The following is a 17,173-nucleotide window of genomic DNA, read 5'->3' on the forward strand; positions in this document are numbered from 1 at the left end:
TTCAAGACTAGAACCTTTCTGATTCAGCACAGCTTCAGAAGAATTTTTCTCAATCTAAAGCACAGTTGTCTAGGATGCAGTTATACCGGTCTGAACATGTCAGTTTCTGAACCTTCCCCCAAAGTGTTTGAGAAGCACCATTGCCTCAACACAGAGGCTGTGTCCAAATGCAAGTTACAGCCTGCTACTTTTATGCAGAAATCTTGCACAGTACTGAGCTGCAGCTATTTTCTACAGTGCAAAATTCAGTGTTCTGCATCTGTGCAGATAACCACAAACTAGATTCTATCTCTCTTACTGAATAATGCTCTTTACAGTATAGAACTGGTGGGCAACCTCGGTCCTTGAGGATCACAGTCCAGTTCGGTTTTCAGGACTTCCCCAATAATTATGCATGCACTGCCTCCATTGTACGCAAACAGAACTCGTGCATATTCATTGGGGGCAACTTTGGTCCTTGAGGATGACAATCTAGTTCAGTTTTTAGGATTTGCCCAATAAATATGCATGCACCTCCTCCATTGTATGTAAATAGATCTGATGTGTATTCATTGGGGGCACCCTCTGTCCTTGATCACAATCCAATTTGGTTTTCAGGATCTCGTTAATAAATATGCATGCACCTCCATTGTATGCAACTAGATCTCATGCATATTCATTGGGGTAATCCTGAAAACCCAACTGGGTTGCAACTTTCAAGGACTGAGGTTGCCCACCCCTGGTATAGAGTTGGTGCAGGTATCCAGCCTTGAAAATCATCTGCATGATGCCAGTCTGATGTGTTAAAGCCAGTCAGATCTACTCCGGTACTAGTGACAGCAGCTAAGTCTTCACCATCTGCTTTGCTCTCCCTGCCTGAAGAGCTTCATTCTTTTTTGCAAACCATGGGGTTATGCCTGTGCAGAGATAGGCACCTCACACTACGTAGTAGTTTCCAGTCTCCTGCTTGTATTATGATCTGTACTTGAGGGGGATAATAGCTTGTGGGGTCAGGTTTTTAACAATTTTTTTTTAATGTCAACCACCACATGTTTTGTACCGAGTTATTATTTTGCACCAGGCTATAGCCTGGTAATGGCTTAAGTGGCTGTTTCTCTTACCTGGGTACCAGCAATATTCAGACGAGAATCCTATTGAAGGAGGAATGAATGAAGGAGGGATGAAAATAAAGTGAGGGAAAGAGACATGGAGGTGACCTGGCATAAAAATCAAGATTAACCTTGTGAACCTTGTCATAAATGTACTTGGCTATAGTCTAGGCAGAGAATGAAGGGAGTTTGGAGGTGTAGACACTTTGAAAAGGGTGTTCATTGTGGCAAAGAGACGGAGAGGGTTGAAGCTTGACTACTACTACTACTACTATTTAACATTTCTAAAGCGCTACCAGGGTTGCGCAGCGCTGTACAATTAACAAAGAAGGATAGTCCCTGCTCAAAGGAGCTTACAATCTAAAAGACAAAAAGTGCAGTCAATCAAGATTGAGGCAGTCTAGATTTCCTGGATAGAGGTACAATGGTTAGGTGCCGAAAGCGACATTGAAGAGGTGGGCTTTGAGCAAGGATTTGAAGATGGGTAGGGAGGGGGCTTGGTGTATGGGCTCAGGGAGTTTATTCCAAACATAGGCTGAGGCGAGGCAGAAAAGGCGGAGTCTGGAGTTGGCGATGGTGGAGAAGGGTACTGAGAGGAGGGATTTATCCTGTGAGCGGAGGTTACGGGTAGGAGCGTAAGGGAAGATGAGGGTAGAGAGGTAGTGAGGGGCTGCAGATTGAGTGCATTTGTAGGTTAGTAGGAGAAGCTTGAACTTTATGCGGTACCTGATCAGAAGCCAGTGAAGTGAATTGAGGAGAGGGGTGATATGAGCATATTGGTCTAGGCGGAAGATAAGACGCGCAGCAGAGTTCTGAACGGATTGAAGGGATAGATGGTTAAGCGGGAGGCCAGTTAGGAGTAGGTTGCAGTAGTCAAGGCGAGAGGTAATGAGAGAGTGGATGAGAGTTTGGGTGGTGTGCTCAGAGAGGAAAGGGCAAATTTTGCTGATGTTATAGAGAAAGAAGTGACAGGTCTTGGCTGTCTGCTGGATATGGGCAGAGAAGGAGAGTTTGTCAAATAGGCATAATTCTGTTGTTTGGCAAGGGCAAACAACAGTATTATGCCTCGAAAAACTACCTGTTTGAGAAGCACCATTGCCTCAACACAGAGGCTGTGTCCAAATGCAAGTTACAGCCTGCTACTCCTCGAAACTAACTGGGACCTCTTCTTTCCTCCATCTATATTTCTTCCCTTGGTACTCTGATCTCATCCCATGGTTTTCAGTATCATCTTTACGCTGATGACTCCCAGATCTACCTCTCCGCACCAGAAATCTCAGCCGAAATCCAGGCCAAAGTATCAGCCTGCCTGTTTGACATTGCTGCTTGAATGTCTCAGCGCCATCTGAAACTTAACATGACCAAGAATGAGCTTCTTATCTTTCCCCCTAAACCAACCTCTCCTCCTCCTCCATTCTCTATTTTTGTGGATAACACTCTTTCTTCCTGTCTCATCAGCTCGTAAACTTGGGGTCATCTTCGACTCCTCCCTCTCCTTCTCTGCACATATCCAGCAGACTGCTAAAACCTCCTCAGTACCTCTCCACTCTCATCTCTCCCAACATTCCTCCCCGGGAACTCTGTTCACTGGGTAAATCTCTCTTATTTGCACCCTTCTCCTCCACCGCTAACTCCGTTCCTTTTATCTTGCTGCACCATATGCCTGGAATAGACTTCCTGAGCCGGTACGTCAGGCTCCATCTCTGGCTGTCTTCAAATCTAAGCTAAAAGCCCACCTTTTTGATGCTGCTTTTAACTCCTAACTTTTAACTTCACTTGTTCGGAACCATTGTTTTATCATCCTCACTTTAATATTCCCTTATCTCTTGTTTGTCCTGTTTGTCTGTCCTAATTAGATTGTAAGCTCTGTCGAGCAGGAGCTGTCTCGTCATGTTCAAGTGTACAGCGCTGTGTACGTCTAGTAGCGCTTTAGAAATAAGTAGTAGTAGTAAGAACAAGAGCAGACTGGAAAGTCAGCAAGAATTTGAAATGTATGAAGTCTGTACAGGTGCAGTATCAGAGGTGCTTTGCAAAGCGGACCCATGAATATAGGTGGTGGATTCTGAAGGTCACCCGAGGCTGGGGTTTGATACGCTGCAAGGAACTGGACATGGGAGGAGCAAGAGTGTCAAAAAGCAGAAGAGGATATAGTTTTACTGGAAGAAACAGCCTCATTGACAGATTTGGATAACATAGTGAATGAGGGAAGAGATAAAACAGTGATAGAGAGGATGTAAGGGTTAATAGCCTGAAGATTCTTAAATGTGTTGGTGATTGGAAAAGACTACGGAGGAGGGTGATTAAATGTGAAAGTTATCGGTTGATGATCAGAGAGAAAGAGGAAGAACTGAAGTGGAGAAGTCTGAGACTGAGCAGTTGGAAAAGAAGACAAGATAAAGGCAATGGCTGTGTTGGTGACTAGGTGTAGTGGAGCATGGCTGGAGATTGAATAAGGAGGTTAAACCAAGGAATTTAGCATCATAAGTCATAGGAGTCATCAGCACGAATGTTGAAGGCCCCAAGAATGAGGGGAAGAGGAGGATAGTTTGAGGGTAAAAAAAGAAAGCCAGGGATCAATGAGAGAGGAAAAGAGGAGTTTATCAGGGGGTTGATAAATGACAGCTACCTGGAGAGGAGGTAGAGTGAATAGGCAGATGAGTGGACTTCAAAAGAAGAAAAGAAGTGAGAATGAGGTGGAAGGCATTGAAGCCTACAAAGAGAATAGCAGCCCAATAACACTGCCATGGACATTCAGGTGAGGAGTATGGGAGAAAAGGTGACCTCCATAATAAAGGGCAGAAACTGACGTAGGGGTAGATGCATCAAGCAAACGTAAAAAAATCAGAAACGTAAAAACCTTTACCGAATCTCAAATAACGAAGCATGCTCCAAAAACACAGCCCCAAAAAGTTTGGTGCGGTATTGGAAAGAACGATGCACTAATCCCCGTCGGTAATCGGCTCGTAAAGCATGCGCAAAGCAGCCAAGCATTATGCTGGCTGCTCTGCGCATGCCAGAAACATAAGAAAAAAAAAGAAAACACAAACACGTGGCTCCCCACTTTCCCCTGCATGTCTCCACAAACATTAAAGGATCGGGAGGGGGCAAAGGCGCTCATCAGCAGCGTCCTGTATGGATGGCCTTGCCTTGCCCCCCCCCCCCCCCCCCCCCGAAGTCCCCGCTGCTCCCCGCTGCTCCGTTTGAGAAATAAAAGCTTTTAAAAATAAACCTTTGCAGTTGCTGGGCTCCCCCTCCCTTCCTGTGTCTCTCTTCTTTAGTCGGCAATGCTCCGCCTCCTGCCCTCCTCCACCTCCGTGCCCCGCCCCCCCAATTTCGTCCCCGTTGCTCCCCCCCCCCACCGGACCCCCCCTCCACCACAATGGCCGGTGCAGCGCCTCTCACCTAAGTTTGAAGGTGCTGCACAGGATGGATCAGCTATTCTTTAGCTCTTCTGTCTCCTCTGATGTCTCCTTTGTCTTCCTGTGTCCGCCCTCCTCTGACGTCAGTTATCTACGTAGATAACTGACGTCAGAGGAGGGCGTACACAGGAAGACAAAGGAGACATCGGAGGAGACAGAAGAGCTAAAGAATAGCTGATCCATCCTGTGCAGCACCTTCAAACTTAGGTGAGAGGCGCTGCACCGGCCATTGTGGTGGAGGGGGGGTCCGGTGGGGGGGGGGGGGGGGAGCAACGGGGACGAAATTGGGGGGGCGGGGCACGGAGGTGGAGGAGGGCAGGAGGCGGAGCATTGCCGACTAAAGAAGAGAGACACAGGAAGGGAGGGGGAGCCCAGCAACTGCAAAGGTTTATTTTTAAAAGCTTTTATTTCTCAAACGGAGCAGCGGGAGCAGCGGGGACTTCGGGGGGGGGGGGGCAGGCAAGGCCAAGCCGTCCATACAGGACGCTGCTGATGAGCGCCTTTGCCCCCTCCCGATCCTTTTTTAATCTAGTTTCCTTTTTTATTTTAGGCACAGGAAGCAGGGAGCCACTTTTCTTTTAAAACATGCCAGCAATTTGGTTTTTCATCGTGCAGGGGGCAGTGGGGAGATGACAGCTCAGGCTTTAACGACAGGTCTGAGCTGACGTTAAATTTCTGGTGGTAAGTGAATCGTTCCTATCGTCGGTATGGTTAGTGCATTCCGAATTGTCTACATTTCAATGGTAATTTCTCATTTGCATTCCAGTTTCGTTAGCTGCTACTACCGTCGAAAAATAGGCTTTAGTGCATGGAAAGGATAGGAAATTCTTCCTTAAGGGCTCATTTAACGATGAAAAACGTTTAGTGCATCTCCCCCGTAGTCTTTAGAAGATGGAGAGTATGAGACACAGAAGTCATGAATGTAGGCAAGCTTGTTGGAGATAGAATGGACATTCCTCAGGGTACATGAGAGAGGGAGGAAGGAGAGGACTAGGAATAAGATTGGTGAGGTTGTAGTTTGGTCTGCACAAGTAAGGTGATTTGATTTGGAAGACCAGGGATTGATATCCATGGTGGAAAAGAGGAGAAGGAGCAGGAGAGTATGGTCAGTCCGTGGGGTTTTTTTTTTCTCCTTTTCAGTTTTACACTAAGTCGAAACTGAGTTCAACTTTGAAGAGAGAATTTCAACATGTTGGAGAAAAAGCCTGACTTCTAGCAATGTCCCCATTGTGACTGAAAAACAACTGACAGGCATAATTGAGTTGTCAGATATATGGAATCCTCTTATTGACAGTTTTTGGATTGTAAATAAGATTGGGCAACTGAGAACCCAAAATCAGAGAAGATTTAAAATCATTAAAGCATAAGGAACCTCTCTGAAAGTCTCTGGCTCATCATATGATAGAAAAACTCGAAGGCTCAGCTTGCCCAAAAAATAGCACTGAAGGCTTAAATAAGGATTTTTTGATGGCAAGATACTTCCCCCTATGCTGACAAACATTCCACATGTTGGCAAATCCAAATAAGGAAAGAGATTCCCTTGTACTGACACATTGTGCCAGTGGCTCCTCCTGTCAAATGGCAACTTTTCCCATGCAACTTGCCTCTCCCCTTCACCAGCAAAGTGAGCACCAATGTAAAGGTAGCACCATGCCTCTGACTGAAAGCAGTATAATGAGGAGAAGCACATGAACAAAAGCACCAAGAAGTAGTAAAAGGAAAAGCAGTCTGCACATAAGGATGTTAGAGTGGGAAAATGTATAACAGCCCATCACCTCCACCGCTGTCCAAATGTTGTTGTAGAAAAGTCCCACCTCCAGTCTGGAAGCCCTGTGCTTCCTTGGAGGAGGGAGGTCTCCTAAAAGGAGAGCATCACCCTGGTGAAGTAGGAAGTAATCCTGTAGCCAGGACCTGCCCACCAGGGGATGCGAGATCCTCTCGCTCTGAGGATGTTTTTCCTTAGGACGGCTGTTGAAGTTGGTGATTCAATCATTGGGCATGTAGATAGCTGGGTGGCTGGTGGACATGAGGATCGCCTGGTCATGTGCCTGCCTGGTGTGAAGGTGTTGGACCTCGCGCATTACCTAGTTAGGTTCTTAGATACTGCTGGAGAGGATCTAGCTGTCTTAGAACATGTTACTACCAATGACATAGGAAAATGTGGGAAGGAAGTTCTGGAAGTCAGATTTAGGCTCTTAAGTAGAAAGCTGAAGACTAGATCTTCTAGGGTATCATTATTGGAAATGTTCCCCGTTCCACGCGCAGGTCCCAAGAGGCAGGCAGAGCTCCGAAGACTCAATGTATAGTTGAGATGATGGTGCAGGGATGAGATATTTAGATTTGCTAGGAACTGGGCAACATTCTGGAAAAGAGGGAGTCTATTCCAAAAGGATGGACTCCACCTTTACCAGGATGGAACCAGGCTGTTGGCGCTAAGGAGAGAGAGCAGCTTTTAAACTAAAATGGCGGGGGGGGGGGGGGGGGGGGGGGGGAGGAGGGAGCTGGGAGGGAGCTTACAGTCACCAAGGAGCGCATACTTCGGTGTACAGTATCCTTAAAGGATACTACTGAAAGAACATTTTAGGGAATCCCAATAGAGAGATTTCAACAGTGGTGAAAGAAAGCCAAGAGTGTTTCAGGAGAGAGCAGGGTAAAGAATGCACATTATCCCTGTCAACTTCTAAGCAGCTTGTAGATGCAAAGAAAAAGCACAATTTGAAATGTCTATATACAAATGCTAGAAACCTAAAAAATAAGATGGGAGAGAGTATATAGCACTAAATCAGTGATTCTGAAACCTAGTCCTCCTGGAGGCAGGCACAAAACGGGTGAAGGTGAGGAAAGTTCCAATAAACCTAGGCAAAACAGTAGTAAGAAAATCCAAAAATTTTATTCCAAAATCAGCTGACCCAAATATGACCCTACAAGGGACACTGCTAGAACTTTCATAAAATAGTACGTGCTGGGCAGCACCACCCCAGGCTCTGTCGGATGATGTTGCGACATGTGAGAATACTTTGGCTTGCTGTCTTCAGAGAACACCTACTGCAGGTGAGTAAGTTTGCTTTTCTGTTGCATAGAATCTTACATACAGTGAAAAACTGCTATTAGAGAATTCCTGCAACCAGAAGAACAACCTTGAACAACTCCAGCCTCAAAATAAAATCTTGTATTGCATATTTTCATTTGAGAACATATCTTTTTTTTTTTTTTTTTCAGGTTTTTGGTTCAGACTTCAAACATTTCTTGTGTCTCTTGTTGTTCCCAGTTTTGTAGAAATATCTTGTAATTCTGTAATCAGAATTTCTCTTAGATTTACTATACATAGTAGGGATCAGTCAGGGTCAACAGTAGGAAAAATAAAGGAGTTGAAGTCAAAGGTTTGGTGTACCAACTCCACAGCCCTGCTTCTAGATTGGTATATTCTACTACTACTACTACTTAACATTTCTAGAGCGCTACTAGGTTTACGCAGCGCTGTACAAATTAATAACTAAGGACGGTCCCTGCTCAGAAGAGCTTACAATCTAAAGGACGAAATGTCAAGTTGGGGTAGTCTAGATTTCCTGAGTAGAGGTGTTGTGATTAGGTGCCAAAAGCGACATTGAAGAGGTGGGCTTTGAGCAATGATTTGAAGATGGGTAGGGAGGGGGCCTGGCGTACGGGCTCAGGGAGTTTGTTCCAAGCATGGGGTGAGGCGAGGCAGAAAGGGTGGAGAAGGGTACTGAAAGGAGGGATTTGTCTTGAGAGCGGAGGTTACGGGTAGGAGCGTAAGGGGAGATGATGGTAGAGAGGTAAGGAGGGGCTGCAGATCGAGTGCATTTGTAGGTTAGTAGGAGAAGCTTGAACTGTATGCGGTATCTGATCGGAAGCCAGTGAAGTGACTTGAGGAGAGGGGTGATATGAGTATATCGGTCAAGGCGGAAGATAAGACGTGCGGCAGAGTTCTGGATGGACTGAAGGGGGATAGGTGGCTAAGTGGGAGGCCGGTGAGGAGTAGGTTGCAGTAGTCAAGGCAAGAGGTAATGAGAGAGTGGATGAGAGTTCGGGTGGTGTGCTCAGAGAGGAAGGGGCTAATGTTGTAGAGGAAGAAGCGACAGATCTTGGCTATCTGCTGGATATGCGCAGAGAAGGAGAGGGAGGAGTCGAAGATGACACCGAGGTTGCGGGCAGATGAGACGGGGATGATGAGGGTTTTATCAACTGAGATAGAGAGTGAAGGGAGAGGAGAAGTGGGTTTGGGTGGGAAAACAATAAGTTGTCTTTGCCATGTTCAGTTTCAGGTGGCAGTTGGACATCCAGGCAGCAATGTCGGATAAGCAGGCCGATACTTTGGCCTGGGTTTCCGCGGTGATGTCTGGTGTGGCGAGATACAGCTGGGTGTCGTCAGCATAAAGATGATAGTGGAAACCATGAGATGAGATCAGGGAGCCTAAAGAAGAGGTGTAGATTGAAAAAAGGAGGGGCCCAAGGACAGATCCCTGAGGAACTCCAACAGAGAGCTGGATAGGGGAGGAGATTGGTATATTCAAGGTTTAGAATACTTTTCCAGAGGCGATTTTGATAGGTTATGAGCTCTAGTGTACACTGAGGGATGAACTAGTGCCTTGTGTACTGTCTAATAGAGAAATGCTAAAAAGAACAATGTTGGGCCTGGATTGGTGTGGAAACTGATTTGTGATGTGACCTTGGAGTTGGATTAGTATGTGCACCCTCAGATACACTGTGACTGTTATTAAAGGTCTGTTTTTGTTGTTTTTTTTCTCCCTCTAATTGAAGCCCCCAAAATGTAATATGAATAACAGTATGCGCCTGCAGAACTATTCCAAGTAGCCTAGTGATTAGAGCAGTGGGTTGAAAATCAGAGAAGCCTAGTTCAAATCCTAGTGCTCTTTGTGATCCTCAGCAAGTTACTTAGCTGTCCATTGCCTCAAGTACCAACTTAGATTGTTAGCCCTTAGGGAATAGGGAAATACATACAGTAGTGTACCTGAATGTAACTGATGAGTTCTGAAAAAGATGTGAACTAAATCCAAATAAATTGTTGTGCTCCATGCAACTCCCCCCCCCCCCCCCCCCCCCCCGCGTTGCAAGCACTAATGAGAGAAAACAGTGGGTTGAGAACAATTTTTGTGCATTTCCATATTAGCTCCCTGTGCAGCCACACCACTTGCTTAACCCTTGGTATGGCACTGTGTCTCTGTGACCTATTACATGTGGGTAAAACAAAAGATGAAATTTAGGATTAGTATTCTTGAATATAAAAGCTGTAAACAGAGGCTTTATTTGAACATTATTTGGAAGACATTAGATTTTGTGTGTGTGTGTGTGATTGTGTTTTAGAAACTTCCAGGAAAGGAGACATTGACTCAGTTTTAAGGATAGAACAAAAACGTGAGATGAATGCCCTTGAGGTTAGAGGCAGATTTGAGTTTTTTCTTTAAGTATTCTTGTAAATACTTTTTTTTTTAAAATTTTTGGACTTTGTGTTTATGCTAAAGTCTTAAACTTATACATAGTCTGTATACTGTTTGCTTTCTCCTGGTGGGTACAGTATCTGAATAAAAAGTCCTTTTATAGTTTTGTAACCTGATTTTATCACTTATTTAGTCATCAATTTCAAAATATGTTAATGAATAGGCAATATAGAAGCCTTTTTACTAAGCTGTACCAAGTCCTGTACCAAGTCCTAATGTGGGCTTAGCATGGTGAAAAATCCTTACCTCGGGACGCACTAAAGTGTCCTACAGTAATTTCCGTGTTAGCATGTCATATTTATTTCAGAAAACATTTTGAGGGGGCATGCCCTGGGCAGATGTGGGGCTAAAACACAATTACCTGTCCCCAGGTAGAGGGAAGGTACAATAGTGGCAAATTATATTTCAGAGTGCTACTTTTTATAATTAGGTATAGTTGGATCCCCCTCCAACAGCAATCTCCAAGTTCACTATAGCCCAAAATAAACACTGAAAGAATAGGACACAAGGCTCAGATATAAAAAAAAATAGAAAAGCTGATTTATTAGATACGTTGCCAGCAAGAAAGCAATGCAAATCAGAGAGACTGCACTTAAGCAGAATTACCCAAAACGATGGTAATGTACTAAATTTATGTACCTTTCAAGGCAGAGTAGAGAACACACACCGAACCTAGTCACGAATCTTATTAGGACCCCTAGTACCCGAGGTACTAAGCAAAGGAACAGTTACGACCTGACAGATGATGAAGGTTGTCCCACACTCGGGAACGCTGGATATAGAGTCAGTCTCTGTCGAATGTCTCAGGAGAATATCGGGGCCACAGCTGTGATGGGCAGACAGCAGGCCAACAGGTGCTTTCACTCCCTCTCAGGCAGGAGCAGGCTGATGCTAACCAGAAGGCAGATGACTGGAGCAGGGAAATGGTAGGGCCACATATCTTTAACGAGTCTCAACTGTTGGCATGATGTGGCAGGCTCAAATCAAATTTCATTGAGTGTCCCCTGGTCTCTGTACTTTTTGAATGAGTGAAAAATTAGTTAACCTCCACCTGCTCCACACTGCTCAGGATTTTGTAGACCTCAATCATATCCTCCCTCAGCCAACTCTAGATAAGAGGGTGGGGACAGTGTGTGAAAGTTTTTCAGATGGTCAAAGAGGTGGAGAAGTTTGAGCTTGAGGCAGTGGCCAGGCTGGTGAGTAGAGGTAGTGGAGTATGGCTGGAGATCAAATGAGGAGGTTAAAGCAAGAAACTCGCAGTTTAAGAGTCAAGGGGTCATCAGCATGAATGTTGAGGTCCTCAAGCATAAAGGAAGAGGAGGATGGTTTGAGAAAAGAGGAATGCCACTAGTCAGTGAGGAAGGAAGAAACTTATCATACCCAGAGAAGTAGTGGAGTAGGTGAATAGAGTGGACTTCAAAGGAAGAGGAGCAGTGAGATTTGACATGGAAGAAGTTCTTCTTGTAAGAAGGGGAGGTCAGGAATTTGCTCCTTGCTGGTCATGGCAATGGTGTCAGTGTATTGAAATGATAATCTCCATGACAAGAGGGGGGCAGCAACTGAAAAGAGTTTTAGGGGCAAAGCCAAGTATGAGGATGAAAGAGAAGAGGTCATGAATGTAGACAGGCTTGTTGGAGATAGAATGGGCATTTAACAGGGCATATATGAGAAAAGGAGAGAAGAGGAAGAAAAGTAAGATTGGTAGGGTGAGAGTTGATTTGGAAGGCCAGGATTTGGATTGGTAGCTCCAGAAGCGAGGAGGAGCTGATTCAATATTTTCTTCTTTTCATTCAATCTTCAGAGATGAGAAGGTAGAACAGAATGAGCAGTGTGGTACTGAAATATGTAGTGGTTTTAGATGAGGATTAAGAGTTGTATCATGAAGAAAAAGTGTAGTAGAGCCATAGAAGTAGCAGAAGGGAAAATATAAATCTGTAGACATATGGTGCATGCCACATGGGAGGCAGCTGGAAGGAGTGCAGGGTATCAGGAACAGAGGTCCAAGTGGGTCAGGGTGGACCTGGGAATCACTTCAAAAGACACTGGAAGGAATAAGGAGATGGGCTGCAAAATCTCTCCAGCACCTATTAGCTGGAAGGAGCTTGTGAAGTCAGAAAAGGTACATGAAAATTGGTCTCAGCTAGCTGGTCAGCAAATCCTAATATGGTATGTGCAGCTGGTGTTAGTTCTTGTGGCAAATGATTTTTGTCATTTGTTGACACACTTTTTTGGTCTAATAGATTTTACATTTGATTTAACTCATTTGTCTTTTCTTTTTAATGTTCATACTCTCAGGCTGCTTCTGAAACAGTGGCCATGTTGAGATTTTAGCATGTCCCTTTAATAAATATTTTATTGAACTAAATGACTAGTAACTCATTTTTGATTTTGGTTCTCGCTCTGATGTTACTGTACATTATAGTACATACAGTTCCCCATTTGCATCCCTCAGCAATATCCTACTTAAGAGTTGTAGAACCAGTGATCAATAGTAGCCATATAATGGATAGTAAAATGTTTAGAAATCCTGTGTGCTTTCAAAAGGTTTTTAAGAGTCGGTGGGGAAAAAATGGAGGGTGGGGAGGGTACCTCCATGGATGAGGAGTTCATAAACTTATTTTTTCCCTTGTTTTGGAGTTTGTATGGACTTCTTTTTTTGCTTTCATATGTTTTCCTTTTCCAGTCTTCCATTCTCCTCTGTGCAGTAGGGGTGGCCCTAGGCAATGGAAGCTTCTGCTAGGCCTAGGCTTAGCATGGCACTGGACAGAATTTTTGGTACTCATATTTCCAGCTATGGCCATGTAACAAACACCTTACTGCAGCTTGACCTGAAAACTTGTTATGCGTAGCAGTGTTATGTGTCTAGTCATTGAATTTTTGTTTTTAATTTTTTGTTTGTTTCTAGGAACAGAGGGAAAACACTCCATTCATTGATCTGCTGTAAACTGGCTGGATGGGAGAGGGAGACTCCTTTCAGGTTTGAAATGTCTGAACAAGACCAAGGGCACCCTGCTTCAGCCTCTGAGCCTGCTGCAGCTGTGGTAATAACTAATTCACCTTTGAGCCGTTCTGACACACTGAACATCCCCAGCAGATACACTGGACCTCAGGTATTTAGTGATATACTCATGACCTACAGCAGATGCCTTCCCAGTGCAGTACTTCATGCAAGATATAGTCCTTTGTCTTTTACTCCAGTCTTGACTGGCCAGTATGCTGCAACTGTTGGTCCTATTCCAAATGGTCCTGCACTGCTGGAGGCTGGCATGTCAAGGGTCATGGTTCCAATCAGACCCTGTTTGTCCCCTACTGGAAGTGGTCTGGTGAATGAACATTTAACAGAAGAAAGTGAAAAGTGCACCAAAGGACAGAATGGAAATGTGCTTGATGAAGGCAGCACCCATAAGGAGGAAGCCCAGTCAGCAGTCACTGAGACTGATGAAACGATAGCCATACCTCCTGGCAGAGAAGTTTCTATAGTAGTCACCTGTGAAGCTAAGTAAGTTTTCATGCACTTCCATTCATTTTGCTGTGAATGTTGGATTCAAGGACGAGCAGTGCTGCTAAATCTTCAAATATGGCTAGTTTCACTTACTGAGCCTGGTGCTGGAAGCACTAACCCAGCAACTATTCTAGAAACCTTTGGGTATGCTCACTGTGCATGTGCCCCTCTTTTCGACCTGCTACTGTCATGTGGGACCTCCTTAGTTTAAATTTTTCCACAAACTTGATTGGGCCTGTTTTCTGTCAGTCACCTCAGCACCAGTGTCTTCACATTTTAATTGAAATTTTTACTATTACATAAAGAATAAGAAACTAAAGAAAAAACATTTCAAAAACAAAGGCAAAAAGATCACGATTATAAGTCCACATTATAGAAACCATCTAGTTAATCATCAATCCATCTAATTATCAAAAATAGAATATCAGGCTACAGTGTTTTCATGTTTTGCTGCAGTTTTTCAGTCTGTGAGTACTGTCACTATTGCAGGGTCTTTTATTCCACAAGTTCCCCAGTATTTCCTAATTTTTTTCACTGAGTTTCAAGTTTTCTATTTTTGGGGGTTAGCATGGTGCAGACTGCCTATAGATATCAAGCTGTTTAATTTTCACTGTGGCTGTTTCTCTGGATGAGATGCTCAAAAGAAGACACTAGTGGCTTCAAAAGATATGATCCTGTTGCACTGGGAAGATGTTCCCGGTGCAACAGGATCATATCCTTTATGCATACCCATTTTTGGTGCCTGCAATACATCTGACCTGACTATCCCTTTTATTGTAGACTGTGCTCACAGATGTCAGAGAGGGATTTGTGGCAGTGAAAAGCAGAGAGAGAAACTTTTCAATGACATCCACATCAGAAACATCAGTCTGCATGTGTCCTGGGGGGTGCATCAATATTGAGGGTGTCTCAATCACCCTGAGCATTGGCGCAGTCATCTTCTGATTCCTATCTGAAGAAGAGGAATGATTCAACCTTATTTTCATTTGTGTCATGGGAGTGTCATGCAAGACATCAGGTGGAATCTGAGACGTGTCAACATTACTCTTCATCAAAACATGGTACCATGACCACAGAGGCGCCAAGGGCTCCGGTATCCTTAAAGTACTCTGACACACAACATCTTTCTCTGTGCCATAAGAGCGTGATAGCCTCCACGGACATGAGACCCTGATTGCTATACACCTCAAGTGACCCAGGAGGATGTAGCCACTTTTACTGTGACGGCTACATCTTTCAGTGGCAACCTTCGAGGAGCAGGTCATGCAGAACTTTTGAGGAGCAAAGGGAGTGCTGCTTGGTTAACGTAGTGGTGATGCAGCTTCAACATCAGAAGATAGATGCAGTCCAGCCAGTTGTGGAGACCCATGCTCTGCCTGAAAGGAATGCCTTGACCCTGAGACCTGAAGGGGGCTTGGAGTTGAGGTTGGCTACACTAGTCTTTTTCTAGTGCTTCAGAGAGGAGAAGAGGAAGCTTGCCTGATGCACCAGGTATTCTCGGTGTCTTGATGCCATAGAAGGGCTGACCCTAAAGTCAGTGGTGTAAGGCAGGCTCAGACTTCACAGACTAATTTCTTCTAGGAGTCTGAGTTATTGTTCTTTGTAATAGTCTCTACCATTTTGCCCAGCACCATCGTCGGACTCATTGGTCTATAATTTTCCGTACCACCTCTGGAACCCTTTTTTAAAAAACAACGCTCCGTTGACTGGGAGCTTAGAGGTCCTTCAAAGGCTTTCCCGATGTATTCTGATATTCAGGACCTGATCCCAGGAGAATGAGTCTTGCCGGACACGGGGCTGAGAGTGTAGAGGTGTCCCAGGTGTGTGTCACATGTGTGCAACTGAGGCCTGTGTCCACATAGAGGCCTGAACCTGAATCATCTGTATGAGCAAGAGTAAGATGGCTGCTTGGATGTTACCTGTTTCTCTAATAGCTATGGACTGTGCTTTCTAACCAACGTCACTGTTAGTACAGAGACTGTTTGCACTTTGTCTGTTTACCGGACCGATTTATTACCCCCAAGTATGTGATAACACCAATGTGCCCTATTTGGAGGTGCCAACTTGCCCAGGGAAAATGTCTGGATCAACACTGGACTCCTTTGTTATTTTATGCCTAGATTCCATCATTCGGACAGCAAGTGTGTGTGTTCTGATTGGGCCAGAAGAGTCACCTGAGGACTGTGGACCGTTGGTGTGCTCAGAACCTTTACAAGACGAAGAAAGTAGATTGCTTTTGGGACAGATAGAAAATTCAGATTTTCTGATAGCTCCAGATAGAATTTGCTTGGCACAAGAAAACAGCAGTCAATTTTCTGATGTCTCTAAGGAAAGACACTTCCTCTTAGTGCCAGAGACTGGGCCTTCCTGTACAAGCTTGTTACTGGAAAGAAAACAATTGATCATGGATAATTGCCGTTGCTAAGGACCCAATGCCTAGGCTGCTGATAGATAACTATTGCCTTCATCCTGATAAGCTTACTGTCTCAGCTGGAGCTGTGAACAGGACCCTTTTTCTGCCCAAGATAAGCCTGCAGCACATCTAAGTGTGAGAATACAGGAGTGTTCGCTTCTACAGTTTGGGGAGTTAAATGATTGTTACTTTTGCCACAGGCTGGTCTAGATTCATGGGCATGGTTATATAGCCTGATATATTTGGTTGTAGTTCTCAGGTATATTCTCAACACAGATATAGACATAGATGTAATGTTTATAGATTTCTATTGGGGGTAATCCTCAGAGACATATATTTATTCTTTATGTAACCTTATGGTATTTATCGTGTTTTTGCTTGCTTTTTCCACTAAGTATAATATTTTATTATATATATATATAGGTTTAAGAATAATATATATATTACATGTTTGCTTTGCTTCTTGGGAAAGTACCGGTGAGACAAGAACTTAAGTTAGATCCAGTTTATTGTAGTGAATCCCCTAGGCATACGAGTCCAGGTGGATATCTGTCTAGGTAGACTGTTGTGTTCCTTTTTTTTGGCATATGGCGGTATATCGAGTTTTTAATAAACATATAAACATCAAGGCGGTCCAGGTTCAGGCCACCGTAGATTCTTTGCTGGTGTTCTGGACCATTGTTCCGGTTCCTTATGTCGAACAGGGACAAAGCAGATACAAGGAAGGCACCTTTCATCCAGTCTTAGATCTCAAAGGTCTAAACTGCTGCCTCTGTGTCCCGCTTTAACACAGAAATTTCTAGAGCAGTCATAGCCTAAGTTCAAGCATGATAATTCAATCTCGGGGCAGCGTACTTGCATATACCCATATGGCCACCACATCAGAGGTTTCTACTTTTTGCGTTGCTAGGCCATCCCTTCCAGTTCAGGGCTTTGCCCTTTGGTCTCACCACAGCTCCAAGTACATTTTCCAAGGTTATAGTGGTTGTGGCAAGCCTTTTGAAGCCAGTGAATCGGAGTTCACCCGTGTTTTGACAACTGGCTCATTTGTGTGTCCTCCTATTGTGACAGCATGGTGACAACAGACAGTTGTCTATCTTCTGCAGTTATTGAGAATCAGATTCAAGAAGAACAGAATAACTCCATTGCAGACACTGGAGTATCTGCACATTCTATTTGACACAACACGGGATAGGGTCTTTCTCACAGAACGCAGGAGATCGAAGCTGGCTCAACAGATTGCCTTCTCAGTCAAGGCAGGCCCAGGGTCTGGG

The 17,173-nt window shown here is 44.4% G+C and overlaps 1 protein-coding gene across 1 annotated transcript in view; it reads left to right on the plus strand.

Annotated features, from left to right (window-relative positions):
- Window positions 1-17,173, plus strand: part of MOV10L1 (Mov10 like RISC complex RNA helicase 1) — a 229,722-nt gene that overhangs the window by 45,377 nt on the left and 167,172 nt on the right. Inside the window, exon 7 of the mRNA XM_030216802.1 lies at window positions 12,890-13,483. Coding sequence (XP_030072662.1) covers window positions 12,890-13,483 — 594 coding nt within the window. The remainder of the gene's footprint in view (window positions 1-12,889; window positions 13,484-17,173) is intronic.

This window comes from Microcaecilia unicolor, chromosome 10 (assembly GCF_901765095.1).
Source record: "Microcaecilia unicolor chromosome 10, aMicUni1.1, whole genome shotgun sequence".
Classification (NCBI taxonomy): domain Eukaryota; kingdom Metazoa; phylum Chordata; class Amphibia; order Gymnophiona; family Siphonopidae; genus Microcaecilia; species Microcaecilia unicolor.